The 23,527-nt window shown below is 42.0% G+C and overlaps 1 protein-coding gene across 4 annotated transcripts in view; it reads right to left on the bottom strand.

The window, feature by feature from the left end:
• The window catches only part of phkb (phosphorylase kinase, beta), a 94,717-nt gene that overhangs the window by 64,712 nt on the left and 6,478 nt on the right, over nucleotides 1-23,527 (bottom strand). For all 4 annotated transcript variants that reach the window (XM_070983908.1, XM_070983966.1, XM_070984132.1 and 1 more), the window contains 6 exons: nucleotides 16,515-16,653; nucleotides 14,329-14,428; nucleotides 9,640-9,747; nucleotides 8,725-8,805; nucleotides 5,610-5,725; nucleotides 506-569 (listed from right to left, as the gene is read on the bottom strand). In XM_070983908.1, the coding sequence (XP_070840009.1) occupies nucleotides 506-569; nucleotides 5,610-5,725; nucleotides 8,725-8,805; nucleotides 9,640-9,747; nucleotides 14,329-14,428; nucleotides 16,515-16,653 (608 nt within the window). The remainder of the gene's footprint in view (nucleotides 1-505; nucleotides 570-5,609; nucleotides 5,726-8,724; nucleotides 8,806-9,639; nucleotides 9,748-14,328; nucleotides 14,429-16,514; nucleotides 16,654-23,527) is intronic.

Raw genomic sequence — 23,527 nt, 5'->3', positions numbered from 1 at the left:
CCACACAAGCGCACAGAAAAGAAAACATATTCACTAATGGACACTGTGAGGGAGATTCAGAGGGAAACCAGGAACAAACATCAACTGTGGCCATCGATCAAAGCCTGTAGAAACACAAACAATTTGCTGAACCAAACACAAACATGGTAAATGAATCTCCTGTTGGCCAAACGTCCACTTGGAGAAACAGCCTGGCATCGATGACAGCAGCACTAATTATGCTGATGCTGCCTAGTTGTTAAAATGGCCATAGCTTTCCATAAATTCAGCTACTGAGGCAGCTCATTCATTGCACAGGATGGTGGCACTGCAAACATCAAGCATATCTCGCTGATGTACGGAGCTGTAATGGGCCTACGCAGATCTGAATTAGAAAATAGGCTGTGTATCTATAATACAATCTCGTCCCATGTGACACATTTAGATAGGAGACACATACACGTGTGTCTTGGGACGCATATGAGAGGGAGGAAATGCACAAGAAGCAGGTGAATTATTCAAATACCTGGTTTCCAAACAGGTTGAATCCATTGATGGCCTCCAGAGCAGCTTTAGCAAGACCAACTGAGCTGCAAAGATAAGAAACACTGAGAATTACACATAACATAGTACAATAAGCAGATTTCCCTGACATTAATGCACTATGGGGCAGCTGTGAATGCATATTTATGAACAAATGTGATTCTGTGATGGAGGCAACGATAAGAACCATAAGCGTCTATTAGTTGTCAGAAGCCCCCCCGCAAAAAAATAAAATAAAAATCCTCATTCAGAATCACACTTGAATCTTAAGCTGTTATCTGTTAGGATTCAATAAAGCTGAAGGCTCCAGGGACTGTGGTCTACTGCAGATAATGGATCTCTTTAATAAAAGCCTTATACTGAATTTCACACCGGCTGGCTACTGTGATTGCAATGCAGACTAAATGTGAATCAATTTCACTGTCATTTTGTTTCTCTTTCTACCCTGCCAAGATTTCCCTACAAAAGAAAAGGAGGGGGGAAAAAATTGCCAGAAACTTGGCGATGACTGGCGGTAGATCTGCTGACGTATCAAAAAGCATTCAATACCATTAGTGAAGCCTGAATCAATGCTTAAAATACAGAGGATGGCTGGCTAATTCAGCCTTGAGAAGAGCTCTGCTGAAACTGGTTCTGTATGACACGCACATACAAAAGTGGCCAGGACTGGCCAGCAAGCCTGTGAGCACCTCGCATGGGGATGGGGGAAATATGATGCTTCGTGGGGAAACAGTAGGTTAAAAAAATAGTGGGTAGATAGTGGTAAACCAGATGAAGACAGCACCATGACGCAACAGTTTCAGCTGACAGTTGGATGTAAAGATTCACATGATGAAAATGCTGCAGGCTGTTAGACCATGAACTCACTCTATGGACGACAGCATGCTGCATTCTGTTCATCTTACAATAAATGTGCTTTAATACAGTAGTTCATATCCCAGCTGAGATCATACTGAGTTAATAATATATATATTTGAAAAGAATCAAAGTCATCGGCAAGGAGTCAGTGAAACAATACAGCGACCTAATCTATGCCCAAAGTCTTATACTCTACCTACTAATGAGTAACAATTAAATCTGTATTAATTGACATTTTTTGACAACTTGGTGGCAGCGCAATAAGCTGACAAAGCATTAGAGCCATTTTTTCTTACATTTGTTGAAATTCTCGTTACATCCCCACTGCAATCAAAAAATCAAATGCTCTAAAAAAAAAAGTAAAAATCTGTAAACTGTGGCTGTCGAATAAGCCCATTTCATTTGGATGAAATGACTGGATGGCCTACCTGTCTGTCAACCTATGTACCTGTCTACCTGCACACACTCCGCCCGTGCACTCATTGCACATGACCGGCGTCTCCATAAGGCTCAGCAGATATATTGCTCAATGCTCATGTGAGCTTGGCTGCTGTGAGTGCTAACAATAGCCATGTTTGTTGTCTACATTCAGTATGATACTGTTCGATGTTTTCTAAATGTGAATGAGGCACCAGCTAGTTGCTAACTTTGTCTCTCTGCTATTTGGTGCTGGGCATGTAGCATACAGTGGATTTATAAGAGCTTTTTGACTGAACACAGCTGCCTGCTGGTTGCTAAACCAGTGCTGACTGGTTATGATATACAGTCTATATGGGAGGGGTGGTAACATAGAGGATAGTAACAGGAACGTTCAGTATCTTACAGCACAATCAGACTGTGATGATTTTAATATGCACTGTTGTAAAGTGAATCAAGAATTAGGTTGAAATATTTCTGAACATTTGAGCACAGTCCTGTTTTTATATTTCTCCTAAAATTACACTTAACTCCTCATAAGTTGAGATATTTCAAGAAATCCTGATGTTTACACGATTAGACACGCTGCTTTAAATTAAACAGCTCCAGCCTGGCCATTCGACTGGGTGCAGTGATGAACAGGAGGCAGAAGCAAATAAAACGAATCATTTGATTTGATATGGATAAATGAACACTTGCCAAAATGAATAAGTCCTTTCCTGCTCATTTTTACAGAGCCTTTCTCTGCCCACTGGCATTCTGGGAGTACAAATGTTCATTATAATGATTTAAACAGATCTTATTGACATGGGACCATTCTGAATCTGCCCCTGCTACAGTTCACTGTTTGCATACACCATGTTAATTGGTATTACGCAACTACAAGTATAAGCTAGCTCACTAATTGTGGAAATCCAAAGCATGACCTTAGGGGGAGGAAATACAAGAAGCGCAAGACACAGTGCTTCTTCACAACATCGAATTTGTTATCTTTTCTTGAGGACATTCTGGCAAGCTGCTGCCAATAGCCTTGGATTGTTGGAGAAAGAAAAAACATGCTTCCCAGAGATAAGCAATGGCAGAAATTGAGGATCTTTATCAAGACACTGAGGGCGAAGAGGGAGGCCAGTTCAACCTTGGATGATAAATCAGTTAGGAGCTCGTAACAAAAACTGCTCAGTTCACTGGCAAAGGGCAGTCCTGGTATTTAACAGGCGGTCTAAAATACTTCTCTTCATAGCACTTAATAGGTCAGACTGTTGATCCATTACATTTTTTCTCCATATAGGCTATTTGCTCACTGGTCTGTGTGGTTTGGAGAGGAAAGAAGAAGACTTTTTTTTTAATAGTCGTAATTTAGTGTTTATTTGTTTATTTGCCATTAAATTAAGCAGCATGGTCTCGTGAGGCCTGCTGGTGTTTGGTCAAACCAAACAGAAGACTATCAGAAAGAAAGAAGAGGTCTTGAAATGAAAAGGCTTCATGTCTAAAAAGCTGAGGTGCTGCAAAAACACACTGGTCCATAAATCCTGTCAGTGACTTACATATTGAGTTTCAGGACAAGGAAGTTAATTTTGAATTATTCTCAATTGTCTCGTCTGATTTGCCTCACTGCAGTCCTGAAATGTTGTAATCCTGCTTGGTGGACACTGAAATGCACCATTTCCTGAACAAAAATGTTAAAAATTTAGAAATCTACACTCGTGTGTTTCAGTCCTTATCTATCATTTAGTGCGTAAAATCTTTAAAGATTGTTCAGAGGATCCAAACAAATGTGGTTGGCGATGGTGTGAAAAGTTAACTCATAACGGACAAAACCATGAAAGTGTTCATAGGAATAGGATTGATTTGTCAGAAAGCCTCTTTCCTTCTCCATTTCTCTGTGCTCCCTGTGTTCCCCTACCCCTTTGTGTCATGTCAGTTTCTCCCTGCGTTTGTCCTTGAGTGTGTGTGTGTGTGTGTGTGTGCGTGTGTGTGTGTGTGGGCTCACCTACACCTGATCTCAGTGCCACTCAGGCACCACACCTGCAGCTGATCCACACTCATCAACCACAGGATAAAAACGCTGATCTCCTCTTGCCAGATCGTTGTTCTCACCAGCCTGCTAAGAAGTCTTGGCTCTGTCGCTAACCTCTGTGCTTTTGCTGCTTTTGAGTTTGCTTGTCTGTATGACTAATATGATTCTCTTTGTGCCTCAGGATCATCTCCTGGTGTTTTGAATCTGCTACCTCTGCTCAGCTCCAGTCCACCACCTGAAGAAAACACTGACTCACTGCACCTACCTACCCGCTCCTCGCCTGGACTGCCTCAGATCATCTCTCATCTATCCAACATGTTGTGACAATACTCCTTTGTGTGTGTTCTGCATCAAGAGTTCAGTCAATTATCAATTCGTAAGATAAATGTGATCCACAGAGAAGCATTAGCTCATTAACAGCTTTTTAATTGGCCCAAAAAATTGATTCATGCTGGTGTTACGTTACAGACTTCAACTTCAAGTGTAATAGTGTGGTTTAAAGTCTAGAACTACATTGCTTTACATTGTCCTTGTTTTGGAAAATGAAATGATCTATTTTGCAACAAGACAATTGGTTTGATGAGATACAGGGTTTTGTTCTTGCAGCAGATGTAAATAAAATGCATGAATGCAGATTTGTACAACTTCCTATTTCTATACAATAGCAGGTATGAATATGTAACTCTTTGCTAACACATTAACTGCAAGATGTCACAAAAGTCAAGTAATGCAGGTAAAAATATCTAGAGAGAATAACTGGTTTTAAACAGACAACTCGGATTTGTTCAGGAAATTATTTCAGAGATTAAATTTCAAGAAATCAGCTTTAATGAAAACAAAAGACCAAAAGCCTGCCCAGCCCTCTGCTGTGTCCTGGGTGGCCCCTTAACACAAGCCTGCTAGAAATGTGCAGACATGGCAAACAAGAGAGGAAGAGTCAAATATCTCAAGGCCAGAAGATCCACCATATCATCACTGTGTGCATCTCATGGTTTCATACATCCTGCAATTTCATTCTACATCTTGATACCAGGATAACTGTAAAATGTATGCCTTAGTTTTTCCCTGCCTCAGTTCCTCCTTTCACCTTTATCTCACACCATTTCTTCCTCTGTCCCCCCTCCCTCCACTCCCAGCTGAAAGCATTATTATGTGATTACATCACAGGCCATGTGCACAGGGTTTGTAAGTCACAGGGGCATTTAGCAGTCCACTGCTCTCTTGTTGCTGTAGGTACTGATTGTTTACTTCAGTTCATTGTTGAAGAAAGTTTCAACCCCTGTGTTAACACACCCACACACATTCAGCACTATCACAGCCATGAGAATTCAGCAAAAGCGAGCATGCAACAATGAAATTTACAGCAATACACTGACCTGTGACAGTGTAATCTATAATCTCATAAGCTGAAGATATAGATATATATAATATACAGTACGTGTCTGTGTGTGTTCATGTGTATGTGTATACATATGCAGTGACACTGAGGAGAAAATAAAACCCACCTCAGTCAAACTCCCTATAGTTTTGGTGGTGTCATAAACTACACTGAACTATACAGAGCTGGTGACAGTGATACAGGTCAGCACAGTGTTAAGGATGTTATAGATATGCCACTTCTATGCTTAATACAGGGAAAATAAGGCTGGAAATCAGCCTAAGTGTTTTTTTTAAAGACACTGGGTATAAGCATTTGGCTGTTCTTAGTAACAACCTGTAAATACCCACATTTGCTATGAACCCTGGTATCACATTTATTTTGCATATTTCGTCAGTTGTTGAGCTTCAGACTGACCTTGAATGCAGCTCAGTGCTGCCGTTGTTGTATTTGCTGCCTCTCTCCCACATGCCGTAGTCAGGTACCCTGTAGGCTCTTTCCACACAGAACACCAGGTTCTGGATGAAGGAAACCTGCACACAGAAAACACACGTGAAACACAGGATACAGATACAGACAGCTGCATTCACACACACGTAGAGACACACACTTGCACTGATAGACCGAGTGCTGCAGGTAGTAAACACGTTTCCATACTGAGACAAACACAGTCAGACAGTATATGATTTAAGCTGCAGCCACACATGCACACAGGGCCTTACACACACTTTGGCATACTGCAATGGGTGACCTTCAATATTGATTGTGGGTGAAGTGTGTAACTCTCCCTCTCATTATAAAGATTAGTTAGGTGGACAAGAAAGCTGATTCCTCATTAACGCTCAAGGTCAAACTCATCCTGTAGCTACAGACAAGGTGTAATTAAATAGTTAAGGGCAGCAGTAAGTGAAGCTGTAGCTTCATTGCCTTGTCAACTGCCCATGGCGTGACACTGAACAGACACATATCATATCATTCATTTACAGCAAAACTTGAATCATCGCACATCGCTTGTTCCTTATAGACTCTAAAAACTCATCGGCAGTGTCCTTGATTTCACTGCCAAACAAAACAGTGGCCTCATGAGCTTAAAGTTGTAATTAGCAGAGTTGGGGAGTTTCTTGTATGATCTGGCCCACACAGGCTGCGGAGAAAGACACTGTGTCTACAGAGACACGTCAAAATCAATGGGCACACCTAGAAAAAAAAGGAGAGACATAAAATGTGCAATGCCTTAAAGGCCTTGAATCATTAAAAAGACCTGAAAGTAGCAGTGCATGTGTGTGCGTGCTTGACTGATGGGAGATTTAATCTAAAATGACAAAGCAGGGGAGAGAAAAAGAGGGAGCGATAAGAGAGTGAAAGAGGAGAGAGAGAAGCAGATACAACCTGTGTAGGACTTAAATAGGCCAGTCTGTGAAGGAGGACAGGGAAAGAGGGAGCGAAGCAGACGAGGCTGCGAAAGAGAGGAAGGTGTTTGCTGCTTCTTTCATTTGGGGTTTTATGAGTGGAGTGATTAACGAGGGGAACTTTTTAGTATCTTAATGGTATCTTAATGAATGTTACTGCCCACCAGCCAAACAAGCCTCTCTATCTCCCTGCCGCTAGACGACTGTCCCTGCCAGTTCTGCCCCTTTTGGAGGTGGTTTGCACATATTTGCAGAGGAACACGGCACGTGCTGCTGCTTCTACCTGTGTGCCAGCAGCACTCACAAGTGTGGCAAAAGTGCATACGTGTGTATTGCGTGAAAAAAAACATACAGACTGTGATACTGAGGCGCTCCATTTCATGCTGCATGGAACTGAAAGTGGTATCTGGAAGGAGGTCGATAGTGCATCTTCTCAGAGGACAAGCAGCAGGCTTTCTATACAATCTCAAGTAAAAAAAAAAAAAAATACTGCAATGCAGCTTCCAGCTCAGTCAAGTAAACACCAATGGACTTCACGAGCAGTGACAGCTAACAACAGACTCATAAATGATACCGTAATAATGTGATTAGTCTAAATGAAACGCTTTTCAAATAGCGTTTAGTGAGAACACAAATCACAAGTCCTTTTGCTCACTGGATCTGATGTTTGTTAATAGAAGGATGGGGATGGGGCGGGGTGGGGGGTGGGTGTAGACTGCTTCAGCTTGAATTATACAACCTAATAGGCAGCGTATTTACATGCAAATAAAGGCTGCTGGGCAAACAGGACTGCCCTCATAAAAAAAGTTCTTGTGTCAATTTGCTTGCCATCAGCAGTGAGAAATGCAGAAAAATGAGAGGTTATTAGGGAGGCTTTTCTGTAAACAAAGTGAAGCCTGAACGCACTAATTGGTTAGTGGCAAAATGTTTTAACATGTCCTCACTTTCTTAAGATAAGCCCAATCTAGTAAACAAATGGATTCCTTTACCAGCGGCACAAATTTCACCGCTCCGTGGCGGTAAGTAAAGCTGTGAATGAGCAGACTATAAAAACAGAATTAATGAAGTTCCAACTGCTCCTCAGGGCCACACAATAAACAGCACAGTGTGTAAACTTAACAGCCAAGTCGCCTTGTTGTTTTATTAAGAGCCCAGCATGAAAAAGACAAAAAAATGACACCGGTCAGATGCATCAAAGTCTGAAGGAGCCATTCAAAGCAGCTTTGCAGTAACAGTCTGGCTTGGTGCGCTGCCAAATAAGACGTTACCGGTTCAATTCCCAGGAGGACATTTAAGCCTCCACAATGAAATCATCTTAATGTTTCCCTGCTGAAAGTCAATTGAGTGGCTCAGCAAAAATATAAATGTGAGCAGAGCTATAAAAGTGAGATACTGTCCCCTGATCCCGCATTTGTGTCTGCTCTGGGATATCTGTAGGGGATTTAGGGAACATATAACCGGCTTTAGAACCCCTTTGGTCTTCCTCTGCAGCATCTGGCTGAATCTTCAGAGAACAGCATCACCTACTTCAAGATTTATGACTCATTAGGTCCCATAAATTATTTTGGAATAAACAAGAGTTTTTCTGTGATGCATTTTCACAATATGTGTTTTCATGTGCCTGCATACACACTAATAAAGAGCAAAAATCATCTCTCATAAACATCAGAATTCAGTTTAGAGGTGCTTCAAAACATTTTGTCAAGTCACATAGAGAGAAACAAGAGTGGAGCTATACTATACTAGCAGCTCTGTGATACTGTGCTGAAGTTGATACTAGCCATCGCACGACTAAATGCTAACGTCAACATGCTGATGACAGTGATAATGTTCAGTAATTCAGCTGATACTGATGGGAATCTCATTAGTTTTGTAGACATTTGGTCATAAATCAAAGCGTTGGACCAATGAAAATTTCTGTATATTTATGTATTCTAAAATATGTACAGTTTGTGTAATATTGTGCATATTCTGCCTGAGGTAATGTGTTTTTGGATTTAAGATGGATGCTGATTGCTGCTAGTGGATTAGCCACAAAATGTCAGACCAGTAAAGAGGACAGAGCTTAAATCCCTAATGTCCAGAATCGATCAGTCAGGCAGTCATTCTCGTGTCTTGTTTACCTCATCAGTGTTGTAAATGATCTGCAGGCCGGAGCAGATCATCTCCACCAGGTACAGCAGAAACAGAGAGACAGCATCGATCTGCAGCAATGACAGAGGACGGACAGAGTGGATGAGATGCCATTAAAAAATGACTGCCACTATTACTCTGTGTGATATTTCTAAATAGTCTTTGATTTCCCACAAAGTGTAGAGACTGAGATGCGAGCTTTGTGTTCGCTGTCAGTAACATCAATAATGCAATTTACTTCATAGTAAAGTTGCTGAAGAGGAAATAACAGCCAAGGAATGGTCGGATATACATTAAGTGTTTAACATCTACACAGCCTGACTTTTGACTCTTTCTTTTAATTGTCCATCTAGCTCTCTTGATGTATTGGCCATCCCTCACTAGAAATGCATTCTCCATCAAATGTTACACACCAAATTGACCTCTGTCAATACCATTGACAGAAGAATACATTGTTTTAGTGCCAGTTTAATGCACACCACCTCTGAGTCACTCGAGTCAATTCTCCAACCAGGACGAAGAAATGAAACATTTTTCAACAAAACAGGCTGGCCGTCTAATGCGTTCATCCCATCATTCATGCATCTTTAGTGAGGTTCACTTCTCATTGAGTTTCTTCCCTGACCACAGCCAGTGAAATCATTTTCAATATCGTTAATCAGGTATGTGCCCAGAGACATAATATCAGAGCGCTGTGGAGGGATTTTACTCTAACCGCTGTAGGGATGATCATTCATTCATCAACACACACACACACACACACACACACACACACACACACACACACACACACACACACACACACACACACGCTGTGTACATGCATGCATGTAAAAACTTATTTTCATTTTATCCTTTCAATTGAGGGTTGCCTCATTTCTGCACTCGTCTGCGTGCTGGCTGACCTGCAGGTGGTGGTAGTCGCTGTAGGAGTACACCTCGTCGCCGGTGTCCACGTTGAACACTGAGTGCAGACACTTGGTTGGGCTGGGATCCTGTTTAAACTGCTCCACCTGGTAGAGAGGTACACGGACACAGGGGGGCGGATGAAAGAGAGAGGTGAAGGGTAAGCAAGGTCAGAAAGAGAGAGGGAAGACATTCATGTCCTCGCCATGACCACATTCAAAATCACATAAATGGGAACTTTGTATTGAATGAATGCATGATCATCTCTGCTGTGTTATTTTTACTGTATTTCTCAACTAATGACACCACACCTTGGCACGTTAACTCCTTTCACAGCTTGCACTTCACCACACTCTTCCACTCCCTTCAGTGTTTTCTTTGAAATTTTGAACCGAATTTTAAGCTTTTTTTGTGTAAAATTCACCTGCTACTTGAAATTCTTTCCGCGCTTCTGTTTCAACTGCACCTCCTCAGTTGCTTTCAAACTGTTCACTTCAACCATTTTCGGCACATAATAATTTATTTCAGTGCTCCAGTTTGAAGAGCCACTTCAGTTGCTTTCAGTGGTTGCACTTCAGCTAAAGCTTCAAAAGCCTTTAGTTCTTCAGCTTTATCCATCACATCCATACAGTTCAAAAGCTGTAATTGTGTCAAATATTCAAATATTTTCACTGCAATGTTTCTTTAGAGGGCTGCACGGTGGCGCAGCAGGTAGTGCGCGTGCCTCACAGCAAGAAGGTCGCAGGTTCGATTCCCGGGTCGGGCCTTCCTGTGTGAAGTTTGCATGTTCTTCCTGTGCATGCGTGGGTTTGCCCCTAGGTGTGAGTGTGAATGGTGTGTGTATGTGCCCTGCGACCGGTCCAGGGTGTACCCCGCCTCTCGCCTGTTGACAGCCGAGATAGGCTCCGGCCCCCCCGCGACCCCAAAAGGGATAAGCGGCATAGAAAATGGATGGATGGATGTTTCTTTAGAACCATTTCGAGTACACCTGAGGTCCAGGTCCCTGTAATACAGGACTTTCTGAGTCCACAAACACTCTGACACATTCTGTGCATAATCTGTTGTTTCTCATAGAAAATAAACTGGAATAGTCGACATGTCTGTCCTACGGGCAGTAACCAAAGAAAACATATCATCGCATAACACGGTCTGCTCTGAAGCAGGTGAGGGTCAGGTTGGGGGCAACCCCACAATGTCTTGGTAAAAAACAAATACACAGAAAATCCTGAACATGTCAGTTGTGTGTTGTGTTCTGTGGTTTTTCGGTGGCTTTGTGCGTGTGTTTGCTACATCGACTCGACTACACACCAAATTATGGCTGGGCCGCCAGCCCCGTCGCGCAGAGTTATAAATAATTGGCCCTTTGTCCCATTTTTGCCTCGTTTGTGTCTCTTTCCTCCACCTCTCTTGGTGCTCTCTCCATCATCAAGCCCCCCTTGCTGTCTCCATTTTTTTTTCTCCCTCCCGCCTTTCCCCTCTCCTCACTTTTACCTCTCTTCTCACAGCGCTTTCTATTACTCACTCTCCTTCTTCTCTGTTGTCTCTTTTTATCTCTTCTCTCAGACTCCATTTTCCTCTTGTTCTTTGCTTTGGCACACTACCTCAGCCCACCTTTCTCCCTCCCTCTCTATTTCTCTCCTTGTCAGGTCATACTGGAGACCCTCTGTCCCACTTTTACTGAAATTGCTCCACTTCCTGCCGTCCCACAGCGGCTAATATGCAAGTGTTAGTGTGTGTGCGATATTACATGAGAGAGCTACCTCTGTCAGCAGTTTACAATATGTACTGCTGTTCATGTTTCTATAAAACCTACATCTGTGCAGTGGTCTCTCTGATTGTCACTCCAGCACAGCCACAGGCAGGTGGTTCAACTCTCAGGGTACTCTGAGAGTTACTCACTGTTTCAAGTGCTGCAATGCGCCAATATGAGCTTCAGATTAGTCAACCTCATCAATGTCTACTGCGCTGAAGTAAAAGTAAAGTGCACAAATCATTTATTTTACATCTATTGGCAACACAAATCTTGAATATCATTAAACAAGAATTATCAGGCTGTTCCTTGTTATTTCTGGTTGCAAAGGATTTTCCAAAACAACGCAATCAGTAAGCAGGCAGTTGAGAAGAACAACACAATGATGTAACTTATGAAATTGATATGGTGGGGTAGTTTGCAAACAGTTGCTTATTTACAATTGCAGCAGCTGTGGAGCAACAAACATAAAGTGTCCACTTTACTGATGTAATTGCAATATTCACCCCCCTTTTAGCTCTGTTTTGGTGTCTACCAACTCCTGTCAGGAATATCAATCAGGCTGTTTAACTGCTAAAAGCTCCACTCTGCTCACAAGCTAATTCCTAACTTTGTCTGTCTGCCATTCGGTGTCAGGCAGATAGCATACTGTGAATAGCATAGCTGTGACAATGAGCTAGAAGAGTGACGTGGCAGCCTGTGAAACTGTAATGATGAGCTCAATCATGCAAAAATGCTGCGTAGAGCTGAGGGATTCTGCAGTCGGGTAATAATTTTCTTTATTTTGCACTGCAAGCAGTTATTTGATCTATTGTTAATACAAAAATATTGATTAGAGCAGCTTCAAGTCCACAGACTTTGAGTCTCCAGAAGCGAAGAGGTCACTGAAATCATGTTGCAAGAGCAAAAATGGTGGGGCTGTTGCAGAAGATTGCAGACAACTCAGATTAGTTGGAAAAAGTGCCAGCAAGAGGGTGATACTACTATATTCAGTGTTGTGCCTGAACGCGTTCATTGAACGATAGTTCATGAACTTGTTCATATTTTGGGCAAACGTGAACTGAACGTACTGTATTACTGCCTGATGAACGTTACTGTGAACTCGTTCATTCTGGTGTCTGTGAACGGCACGCTCTCTCAGTGTAACTTCGTTCAATAAGGTTCCAGATTTCTATAGAGCCTTCCAGGCGAAAACCCAGTTGAAACACACCGTAAACAGGCCTTAATATGTAGTGGAAAAAATGCCCAATCTGGCAACACCAGCCACCAGTGCCGCACCGCCACATGCGTCATCAAAACAAAAAGCAGTGTGTAGGCGACAAAGCAGCGGAGAGGCATCGTATGATCATTTAAACAAGTTTTATGACAAAGTCGGGGAGGATGGGAAAAATCTTACATTTCTGTGCAAACTTTGCCCGCCGGCTTTCAAAAAAAAAATCCGCACTTCAGTCACATGTGGTGAAAGCTGCAGCTGCTACTAGTGTGGACTGAATGGACAGCAACAAAGCGTTAAAGCAGCAATGGAGAAGTGCTGTCCCCTCAGTGCTAATGTAAACCCTGGCTGGATAAGGATTCAAAATTGGATATGAAGATGAAATCTGACGCATAGTTACAGTGTTAAAACTGATAAACTAATTGCTGTCTGTGGTTCTTTATGGGCTGTGGCAATAATTTTGAAAAGTAATAGCTCACAGCAACAAATGGAAAAAAGAACTATGAACCAGTTCATATTTAGAACAGTGAACTTACCACATTTTGAATTATGAACTATGAACTGAACTAGTTCATTTTAAAATTTGTGACCTGAACTTTGAACTAGTTCATGTAGAAAGTGAACTTTCCCAACACTGACTATATTGATGAAATGGGGGGAGGTGAGGGGGGATGGGTGCCATCCGATGTGAGGCATAGATATGCATGTACTCAGAACAGACATTTTCTTTAAATAAGGCAGGAGCATATTGTTAGCCAGTGATGCTAACACTGTTTGTAGTCTTATGGTTTGTCTAACAAACATGTCGTCTAAACATTACATTGATATCATTTGCATTAGCATTTATGTTTCATTGGAAGCAGAATTTTCTACTAAATGTGTCTGTAAATGTTCAAAATGACTTTCTGCTTTAGTGGCCAAAACCTGACAACATGTTGGACATAGGACCTGTGGACTCCGGTGTCAAAGTCCGGTGCTGTTGGCTGCCTGGGAAAATAACAGCATTATAACTCAATGCACCAAAATACATGCAGACAGTGGGGCCCAGCTGCTGTATTTGCTCTGTGATATTTGCCCAGCAGTGGCCTTGTGTCACGTCTCCATTAAAAATGCCATGTTCTCCGTAAGTGTTGGAGACAGGGCGGTAACGAACGCTGCTCTGTGTAATTAACTGTGTAAACGCAGCTTTGTAATTAAGACACAGAAAAGCTCTCCTCTAAATTAGGTCGTCAAGGTCGAAGCAAAATGAAACAGAATGGCTTTCAAAGGCACACACTGTACACATGCACGTACACAGTGACACAGCAGGCTGCTCTATTAAAAGACGTTGTTCATGAGGAGTGAAAAACCAGCATACAGAGGACATATCTGCTTCTGCTATGGCTGCATAAAAATGGTGCCTTGTGCCATTTTTCATTCACAGCCCACTCATGCGCATTCATCAGGTTTCCTGCAGCAGATGCGGTGTGAAATTTCCCCCCTCAGAGCAGAAGTCTTTGGCAATTAGCAGAATGCAGACTATTAAGCCTTTAGGACTACGGCAACAGGCTCCCATTGTCATTTGTTATAATATAAAAGCGGAACCAGGTGTGTCCAGTACTCCAGCTCTGAGAGGCTTTGATGAATAGCAGCTCAGGAATATACCTTTGATCTGTAATACGGTGGGTTGCGACAGGGTGCTTTTATGCACACGTGCAGCCGAGCGGAGGCTGGCTAAAGACTCACCTTATCGGCCTGTCTCATGTAGCAGTAGAGGATTCCTCTCATGCACTTGATGGCAGAATGCTCCAATTCATGGGTCCGCCCCATATCGTCATCGATGCGCCTGCATGGCAGGAACACATGAGGGATGAATACATGATGAACACATGAGGCACACATAAGCTTGTTTTAAAGGCTAGTTCTGACAGTCTGAACAACAATTGTATTTGCTTTCTCTTTCAAATAAGTTTAGCTTTCAAGGTGAAAAGCAGCATTGTAGTTCTTGGACAAACTGATGTCAGCTGCATGTTTAAATGCAACCTTAGTCACTGTTGATAGCATGAACTGAACCAGCAATCTTTTCATCAAAATGTAGACTGAACAAACAACAACAAAAACAAAAACAGAAATGAATCAAAGCATTAAAATGCATCACAATAAAATGATGTGTGGAGAAGTATTTTAGCTTAGACTGGTACTGCATTTTTAAGAGCATAATCTTAATAAAAGACAATTCATAAGTCAATCACATATGGCTGCAGTGAGCACAGCGGGAGTCCTGATGGGCCTGGCAGATCTCAGATGCACATTACAAAGGTCATGCTGATAACGGCTTTGGGTATAGACAGAGGAAAGGTGAAACTTGTTTAAATTTCAGCGGTACACGGTACATTAATCTCTCTGTCGTTTAGATGTGACCCTCCACATTAAGAGCGACTGCAGGAAGAGGATACAGCAGGCAGCTTTTCATCAACCAACGTCCCGCTTTAAAGTACTTCACCGGGCATTCATTACTGGACTGCAAGTGTTCAACTATGTTATATATGTGAGGAAATCTTCAGATTCAATTGTAATTAATGAGGAAAATACTATGGATTTGAAAATACAAGAAACTCGTATCAGTGCTGGAAGTTGATGACCTGCCCCCATTTAAAAAGAAATTACCTTTATATGACCATGGCATGCCATTGTATAAATATATATACCCACTGTGGATCTTTATACACATATACATATTTACAACATTAAAAAAAATGTGACTAGGTGAGGGGGCGGATAAAACTTATCACTGTGGTAAATTCAGTGTCAGTCCAGTCATTGAATCTCACACACAGCAGCAGGGCGTGAAGTAAGTAATGGCACTAGCCAAGCCTGTCAGATGAGAATTATCTTAATTAAATCCCAGTGACAATTCTGAGGAGGCAGCCATGACTGATGACTGGGATCTGCCGCTGGTCACATCACTGCAGTACACTCTATTTTTACCCCTCTTTCCCTCTGTCTTCCCCTCGATCTCATTTCTTCACTTAGTCTTCCTTTCCATCTCCCATTTCTTTTCCCGCTCCTATCTCTCCCTTTGCCCACCTCAGTCTCTAACCCTCTCCCCTCTGTTACTTTCCTCCTCCACTCTGCCTCTATCCTCCCAACCTTTTTCTCTCTCCACATCTTTCTCTACATTCTCTCTCTCTCTCTCTCTCTCTCTCTCTCTCTCTCTCTCTCTCTCTCTCTCTCTCCCTCTCTCTGTCCTATTACAGGCTCATTTCGTGGAAGTGCTCTTTTCCCTAGAAATTAATCACTGAGGAATGCAGCCATCAAGCGCTGGGACGGTTGATAAAGGAGGTTGGGGCCTTTAGATGGTTTTCAGGGGAATTCTGAAGTGTGTATGTGTTTAAAAAGCAAAGGCTTCAAATGACTGAGGCAGATAAGAGATCAGGGCCGGTTAGCGTGAAACAGAAGAGAGTGGTACAAAACCAAAAGTTGAAGATCTGCTAGCTTTTTATCGATTCAGCTGGAAAAACCGTCTAGAAATGTTTACCTCGAATGTGCAAAGTCAAGGACTGAAAATCTGAGATGGTAAATCTGCCACAGTTATCACTGTGAACCACAATGCCAAATGAGAAGAGAAAGCTCGACAGGTAGGAAACAATGATAGAGAGTGTTGCTTAGTGAATAATCGATTTGGTGTGGTAACCTTTCAAAAGCATGGTCAGTTTTTCCATGCTTCCTTTGGGTCTGGTGAAGTGAAAAGTTGCTTAATGCAGCTTCAGATTACAGTATCTACTGCAGATGACCCTGGGACGGACCACATTCAATACATTTCCAGATGGAGTGCACATTGCTGTTAAAGACACATTCAGTTCTGCAAGCATGAAACAAATCCTGCATGGTTCATCTGTGAGAGTGCATGTGTGTTTTGAGTAGAGACTAACCGGTACGCCAAAGCCAGGGCCCAGGCACCAGCAGCACAGTACAGGGAGTCCCGGACCTTGGCCTCCTTGCAGGTGGAGCATGTTTTGACCGGGAAAAGGCCAGTGGTGGGACTCTGGTAGTTCAGAATGGTTGTCTTGACTAGATAGAGAGAGACAGAGTCAGAAACAGCAGAAGTGCTGACACAAGAATTCTTGCAAAACTGTGGTTATCATTTACTCACACCCATATTAGTTGAAACATCAGTGAGACAGCACCTGTACCACACCACACGCTGGCTAGCACTGCTGTAAAACTCTTTATGCAGCGAGTGCAGCTTAATGCACAAGACTGACATGTACTGACATGTTCACTGCTAGTCTTCATTGAGAATGCTGTTTTTGAGAGCAGCATCACTCCCATCACTCCCATCACTCCCATCGCACCTACATCAATTTCTACCAGATGCATTTTTAATCCTGTTTTTAAATGTTCATGTGTCAAAGCCACCGTGTAGTTATTCCAATCTGTTTTGCTGTGTCAGCTGGGCACAGAAGCAGCCCCAGAGTCCGACAGGAGCCATACAGTCATGAACTACTAGCATGTATTTTCTCTATTTCTGTTCTTTTTTTGCCCGGGTAGTCTGCATTTGTGAAGTGTTGAAATATAATATTTATCCAGCTCCTCGAGCAGTGTTACAGCTGTCTTCTTCTGCTGGCACGGCCTGACCTGCGACCTTCCTCAGGCTGTGCAACTGTTGCCACTGCCTCATCCTTTCCTCTAAGTTCCTCATATGCATATTCTGCCTGAAATAAATTAAATTAAATCAAATTCAATTACGTTAAATTCAGTTTAGAAAAAAGGTTGGGCAGGAATTTGGCAGACATTTCTCCTTCTCTGATAAAAGCAAGCAAAAGTTAATGTAATAAAGTCCCTTGGAGCCTAACCCTTCAGCCTGTGTTATGCAAACATCTGTACGCTGTGAGTGCGACAGCAGATGGATGCTATTCAAGCTGAGCAAAGTGTGAACTGTGAGGAGTGTGAATGGCTGCAACAGTAAAGGCAAGCAAAGATTCCTGGAGGAATATCATCTGCAGCCACGGTGACATTGTTTTGCTTCTGAATACTTGGATTAGGCTGCACAAACTAATGTTCACATCAGTGTTCAGTTAATGTTCAGTTAATGTTCACATCAGTGTTTTGCAAGTGTTATGAGCACATCCTTCACCTCCTGTCACAGACCTGACTCACAGTTGCATTGTTTCTCTACTTCTGCACCAGCATCACAGTGGAAATGAAGAAATGAGTGAAGGAAACTTCCTCATGTGCTGCATGTTTGTTCCTCAGACATAATCTTCAACTCAACATTTTGCTCCTTGAAAGTTGCCTGAGAGAAAATCCTAATGCTTGTAAAAAAAAAAAAAAATACTTGGCTTTCATGAATATTACTAAACATTTACATTAGTAAACATTTCCCCCATTTTTAGCCTGAAATTTTGTAAAGCTGTTCACAGTCCCCAGAGGATGAAACCCATTCAGTGCATTTACATGCACTTAAGTAACCAGGTTATCCCCTCCCCTGCTGAAATGCATCCCCCCTCTCCATCTTCTAGAAGCTCAGAGGTTGTTTAGTTGAATATGTCCATACAGTCTGCCTGACTCATTAATCCTTCATGTGACTGAGATTTGTGCAAGTTAGAATCTACGGCCCTGTCCAAGGACCTGACACATCAGCAGCAGCAGTAACGGTGCAGCGCTGGTAAATCCATGGTGCTGTCCGTGGTGCTGAAGCAGCAGAAGGATTTGTCTTTTTCTCTCAGTCCCGTCCTTTTGTCAGTCTCATCTTGGATTTTGAATATTCTCTAAACTAATTCCTATGATTACTCAATTCTATACTATAATGTAACATGAAGTGGTGAACGAGCAAGAGAATCATAGAGACACATTGCCTGTAGCATTCCTACAATATTCCTGTACTGTCATGATCATTAGCGTCTGTGCAGCTGAAAGAGACGAAGCCACCTCTGCAACAAAATATTTTACAGGGGACGTGAGTACAGATGTAGATTTTACTATGATACATGGTGTAACCTGGGAGTGGAGCAGGTCATCTGACCGGGGAAATTAACCTCTACTCAACGGCAGGGGTTGCTCCCATTGGGCCATCCGGACTGTTAGAATTGAACAAATCGCCAACTGCGTGTACATGCAGCATGCTAGTAATTTGTTTCCTCCCTCTGCCTTATTTGGAAAACATGATTTACACATTGTGATCGTGGCTTCCTCATGTTTCTTCTTTTTTTTTTTTTTGGTTTGCGTCTGTTGGAGACTGGTGGCGTAGTGAGAAAATGGACTGCGCTGCCTCCTCACAGTGTGAACGTGTCTGAATTTAACAGATCATCAGATCGTTGACCTGTGGAGGCTATTTTGTTTTGGTCGAAATTTGGATGGAATTATTTTAACTATGAGAAAACATCTATTCTATGTAATGATCTCTCGCTGTGTCTTCCCCTGTCTCAAATCTTTGCCATGCACATTAGTACAGAGTAAAAGAGCCAGTAAGAAAAACCCAGTTAAGGTATACATGGAAAGAAATCTGCCGGGGGAGACAATGTTTCTTTTATTCCCTTCCCCTATTAGAGAAACCAGATTTCTCATTTATATGAAATTGAATTGCAATAAAAAATGGCACATTTATGTCCCATTCAGAGAATTTTAATACCTTCCCCTGACTTTTCATCTTGTGTCATCATCAGGTCAAATTTCTCCACTATTTTGGAGTATACCTGCAGGCGCATAAATCAGCCTCATAGGGCTGCTAACAGCTGTAGACTCTTAAATTCTGTTAATAATTTAGCTGTTGCACTTATTCTCCTTTACTCTATGATGCATCATCCTTACAGATTGCAAAAACAGGATTAAATGTCCAGCACCTGATTCACTGAAATTCATAGTTAACACTGGAATTGTAAAACAATTTTTTTTTCAATGTTGATAATTTGGTGATGTGCAGGTCAAAAGACATTAAACTGGGCTAAAATAATATCTATAATCTGATATGAAGCAGTGGTTATATAACCTAGATGTCTAACAGCATGATTTCAACCACATTTAACCCAAATTGTTTTGACTTCTTAAGCCCTGAAAATCACCAGATCAATACTTGCTGGGGTGCAGATGCAACTGCAGAATAAATTAAAATCCCTGCTGTACAGTGGCAGCATCAGGTCCTGTAAAGGGAAAGTACCAAAATCTATTAATTATTTCGGTGTCACCATAGTGAGTGGGAAGCTCTGTGAGCAAGGACATTTCTTTGGCAATATAGGAGCCATTTTTCATCTGGGGTACATGACTGTGGATGTCTGACTGCACTCAATGGATGTGCAAAGATAAACTAAGATGGTTCAAGTTCACCAAAGTTCATGCTCAGCATTAGTTAGTGAGGACAGAACAACGGATGGAAGCTCTTAATACGAACAGATCGTAGCCCTCCAATAATATATGCTGAAATATTACATACTGAAGCAGAAGGCCTCCGGGAAAGTAATTTATCTGCTTCACACACACATGCACAAACACACAGGCACGCACGCACGCACGCACGCACACACACACACACACACACACACACACACACACACACACACACAGGCACACACGCGTACTTCCTCCTCTCCTGCAGAGGTCCCCTCACTGATGACTAATCTGTCTGGAGGGATCACTTCATTTTTCATCAGAACATTATGTGGGTGCAAATGAAGGGGACATCCATTCTGCACTGTCATTTGTTACAGAGCAAAAGAGAGACAGAGGAGAAGAGAATGACACGCAGGGAGATGGAAGGAGACAGAGATGAGTGAAAGAGAGACAGAGAAGGAGTGTGTGCAAGAGGGAAAAAACAGGATGTGTATCTAGGAGTAAAACGTAATGGGCACTGCGTATGTGTGTTTGGGCATGTGTGTGCATTGGTCAATTGAAGGCGACAGTCAAATTGAGAGGAGGTTCATGGGGGAATTAGGCAGGATATTAATAAACCTCTCAGGTACTCCACCTCCAAGCATCACACTAATTAAGCGCATGCTCTCATGCACGCACATGAAAAAGCAGATTTGTATTCCTGCTGGTCTCAGGACATCCTGCTGGCCCCTCCTTTACCTAACCCTTCACTTATTCCAGTAACTCTCTTTGCAAAGATGAACCGTGGCCCATGTGTGAAGGCAAATATACTTACTGATTTATATTTGGACTCTTGTCAGGACACTTGGTGTCAACATAGAGTAAACACACATGCTTATACATGCACACACACACACACACACACACACACACACACACACACACACACACACACAAACACAAAACAATACCCTCTTGATTCATCTGAATTGTTAATAGGACAGTGCCTTTGGGGATAGGCTAATTTAGACTGCGGCTACATCAGTGGTAGAATGTGGAACGCTGTAAGAAGCGTCGGCCATCACAATCACCAGCAGCACATGCTGGTTTACCTCAAAGTGTTATCTGCCCTTGTTACCACAGATACATGAAGAAACTGTGGTCAATAAGTGATCTGCTCCTGAAAGCCCAATCTGTTATGACTCTACCACATGTTGGACTTCTTATTTTCAGATTGTATTAACTCAGATTTATATAACTGATGTCTGTTCATAGGTCTCACATTCTAACAACCTCACATTCAGCTGAAATTTCAGCAATTATTGTGGAGTTACTGTGAAACTCATTAATTTTCTCATGTCTGATTTTTTACCTACTATTACTCAAGTGAGTAAAACAGTAATTTATTTCTATGAAGCTCCCTGGTTTAAAAAAAATCTATCTTTGCTATATATATTTATGTCAAATGTGGAAAAAAAGCCCAGGATAAAATGAGTCGAGCTGCTCTGACACCACTCACTTGGGAAGTATGAGGGACTCAAGGTTTCATCTTCTGCTGTGGAAGTCATCATTAGATGCAGAACATAAAAGATGGGAGTGTGGAACATTGTTCAGGCTCTGACTGCAAGTTTCTCTGGATGCAAATCAACTGTTGTTGGGAGTTTTCTGCCTAGCCATCCATCAAGCTAATGTCCCACTAAATCAGCAGCTAATGTCTCAGACGCACACAGTCTGCTCTTTCACAATGGGCCATTTCACTGCACCAACAGAGTGGAGAAAATGAGAGGAGATGACGAGAAAGAAAAAAATACAGAGATAGATTGAAAAGAGAAAAAAATAGAGAGAAGAAAGCTACAAGGAGTAAGATGATCTATGTATGGTGGCACAGCAGACGCTACAGGAAGAATGGAAACACACAAAGTGTGACGTTCATGGCTCATGCTAGTCTTAACAATAACTTGTGCCTATTTCTCCTGATGCTGTCATAATGTTTCCAGCAACATGACATCTGTGACATCAATTACTATTGAAGGAACAAACTAATGCAATCACAACAAAAACCCACAAAAATGTTGACAGAGTACAGGCAGCTTACAAAGGCATGTAGCTAAGAAGAAAAAGAGCTAATTATTTTAGGAAAAATGCTCATTTGCTGTCTTTCCAAGAGGGGTATGAAAAGATCAATGTCAATCTCAAGGAGAAAGATAAAGCCAAGATATGATGTTTAGCCGAGCTTGTCAAAAGAAACAGTTCCAACACCTAACTGCCCCTGAAAGCACAAATTATCTTTACAATTCTATCTGCAAAATAGCACCAAATTTAAAGTGTTCATTTATGAAAGAAGGATTTATTCATTTTAGTGCCACAGGATGTTTAACACTGGCAAAGAGCTTTCAAGTGTTAAAAAGAAAGTGCTGGCTTTAATTCTTCTTTATTCAAAAAACTGAAAATGAAAAACTCGTATTAAGCTTGTTACATAAACTTTAAATACAGCACATTTTCAATACTTATGCAAATGTGCACTTTAACGCGCTGTTCACAGCTGATTATCTGGATGTCAGTATTTGAATGTGCGAGTGTATTCTGTTGAATGAAAATATGATTAAAGCTGAATTATTTTCCACAAAATAGCTGCCTTTTTGCAATGCATGCTGGGTAACAGCTCTGACAATCTGAAAGCAGGTAACCAAGTCATGTTGCATCACAAGAACTGCACAGAGAGGACGGAGTCAATAAAGACTGGCGCTGCATGCTGCAGGTTGAAACTACTGAAGCCCTGTGTGAAGTGGATTTCTGTGCAGTCTGAAGCTTATTAAATGAACTCCTTCTGTCTGTTACAGTCATAAGTGTAGCTGGTTACCATGGTAACAATTTGTGTTGCTATTTTCATTTTGTTGTTTTCTTGACAAAATCCATGAGTATTTCATTTCAGGTGTCAAGGATGAGTTTAGAGATTGACGCTTCAATTACACTTACTAAAACAATGAAACAAGTGCAGCATCTTTTATTCTCTTACTTATCCTCAACGGTTCGATTACAGACACGGCATTTGCGGAAAACTGTTTCTCAGGTATTGTGAACGCTGATGGCAGTGGTCAGCGTTTGACTTGAATTAGCCTGAACTGGCTCAACGCTGCAAAAGATGAGCCAAGGCAGTGCAGTTAAAAAGTCAGATCGATCAAAAGAGACAGAAGGAAAAAAACCAAAGTGAGGGAAAGCAGCAGCCCTTATGTTCTTGCAACAAGCTCATAATGACTAAAAAGGAAAGAAAAGTGTTTTCTCCACTCCTTAATCGGTGTGAGCCAGACAGCAGAGCGACAGCGCCTTCTGCTTCCAGTATTATCAGGAAGCCGAGTCAATGGAGTGTGGCCACGTTGCCACATAAATAAGAAACCACAGAGAAGTGAGGGAATGAAAGAAGAGGGGAGAAGGAGAGAGACGATGGAGGGATGAACCGCAAGAGATTGAGGGAGAGCTTCCTCGTATTGATAACGGACAACAAGTCCCCTATCACGAGGGCATCACACGCTTAAGACTGAAACAGCAAAGAAAAAGAGAGGAGGGGGAATGGAACTGGTTTGATTTGTCTCTGTCACCCCAGCCTCACCCCTCTCCATCCCCTCGCCTGCCTGAGACTAAA

Source organism: Chaetodon trifascialis, chromosome 1, assembly GCF_039877785.1.
Source record: "Chaetodon trifascialis isolate fChaTrf1 chromosome 1, fChaTrf1.hap1, whole genome shotgun sequence".
In the NCBI taxonomy this organism is placed as follows: Eukaryota; Metazoa; Chordata; class Actinopteri; order Chaetodontiformes; family Chaetodontidae; genus Chaetodon; species Chaetodon trifascialis.
The sequence above is the reverse complement of the archived record's forward strand: the minus strand, read 5'-3'. Positions and strand labels throughout refer to the sequence as shown.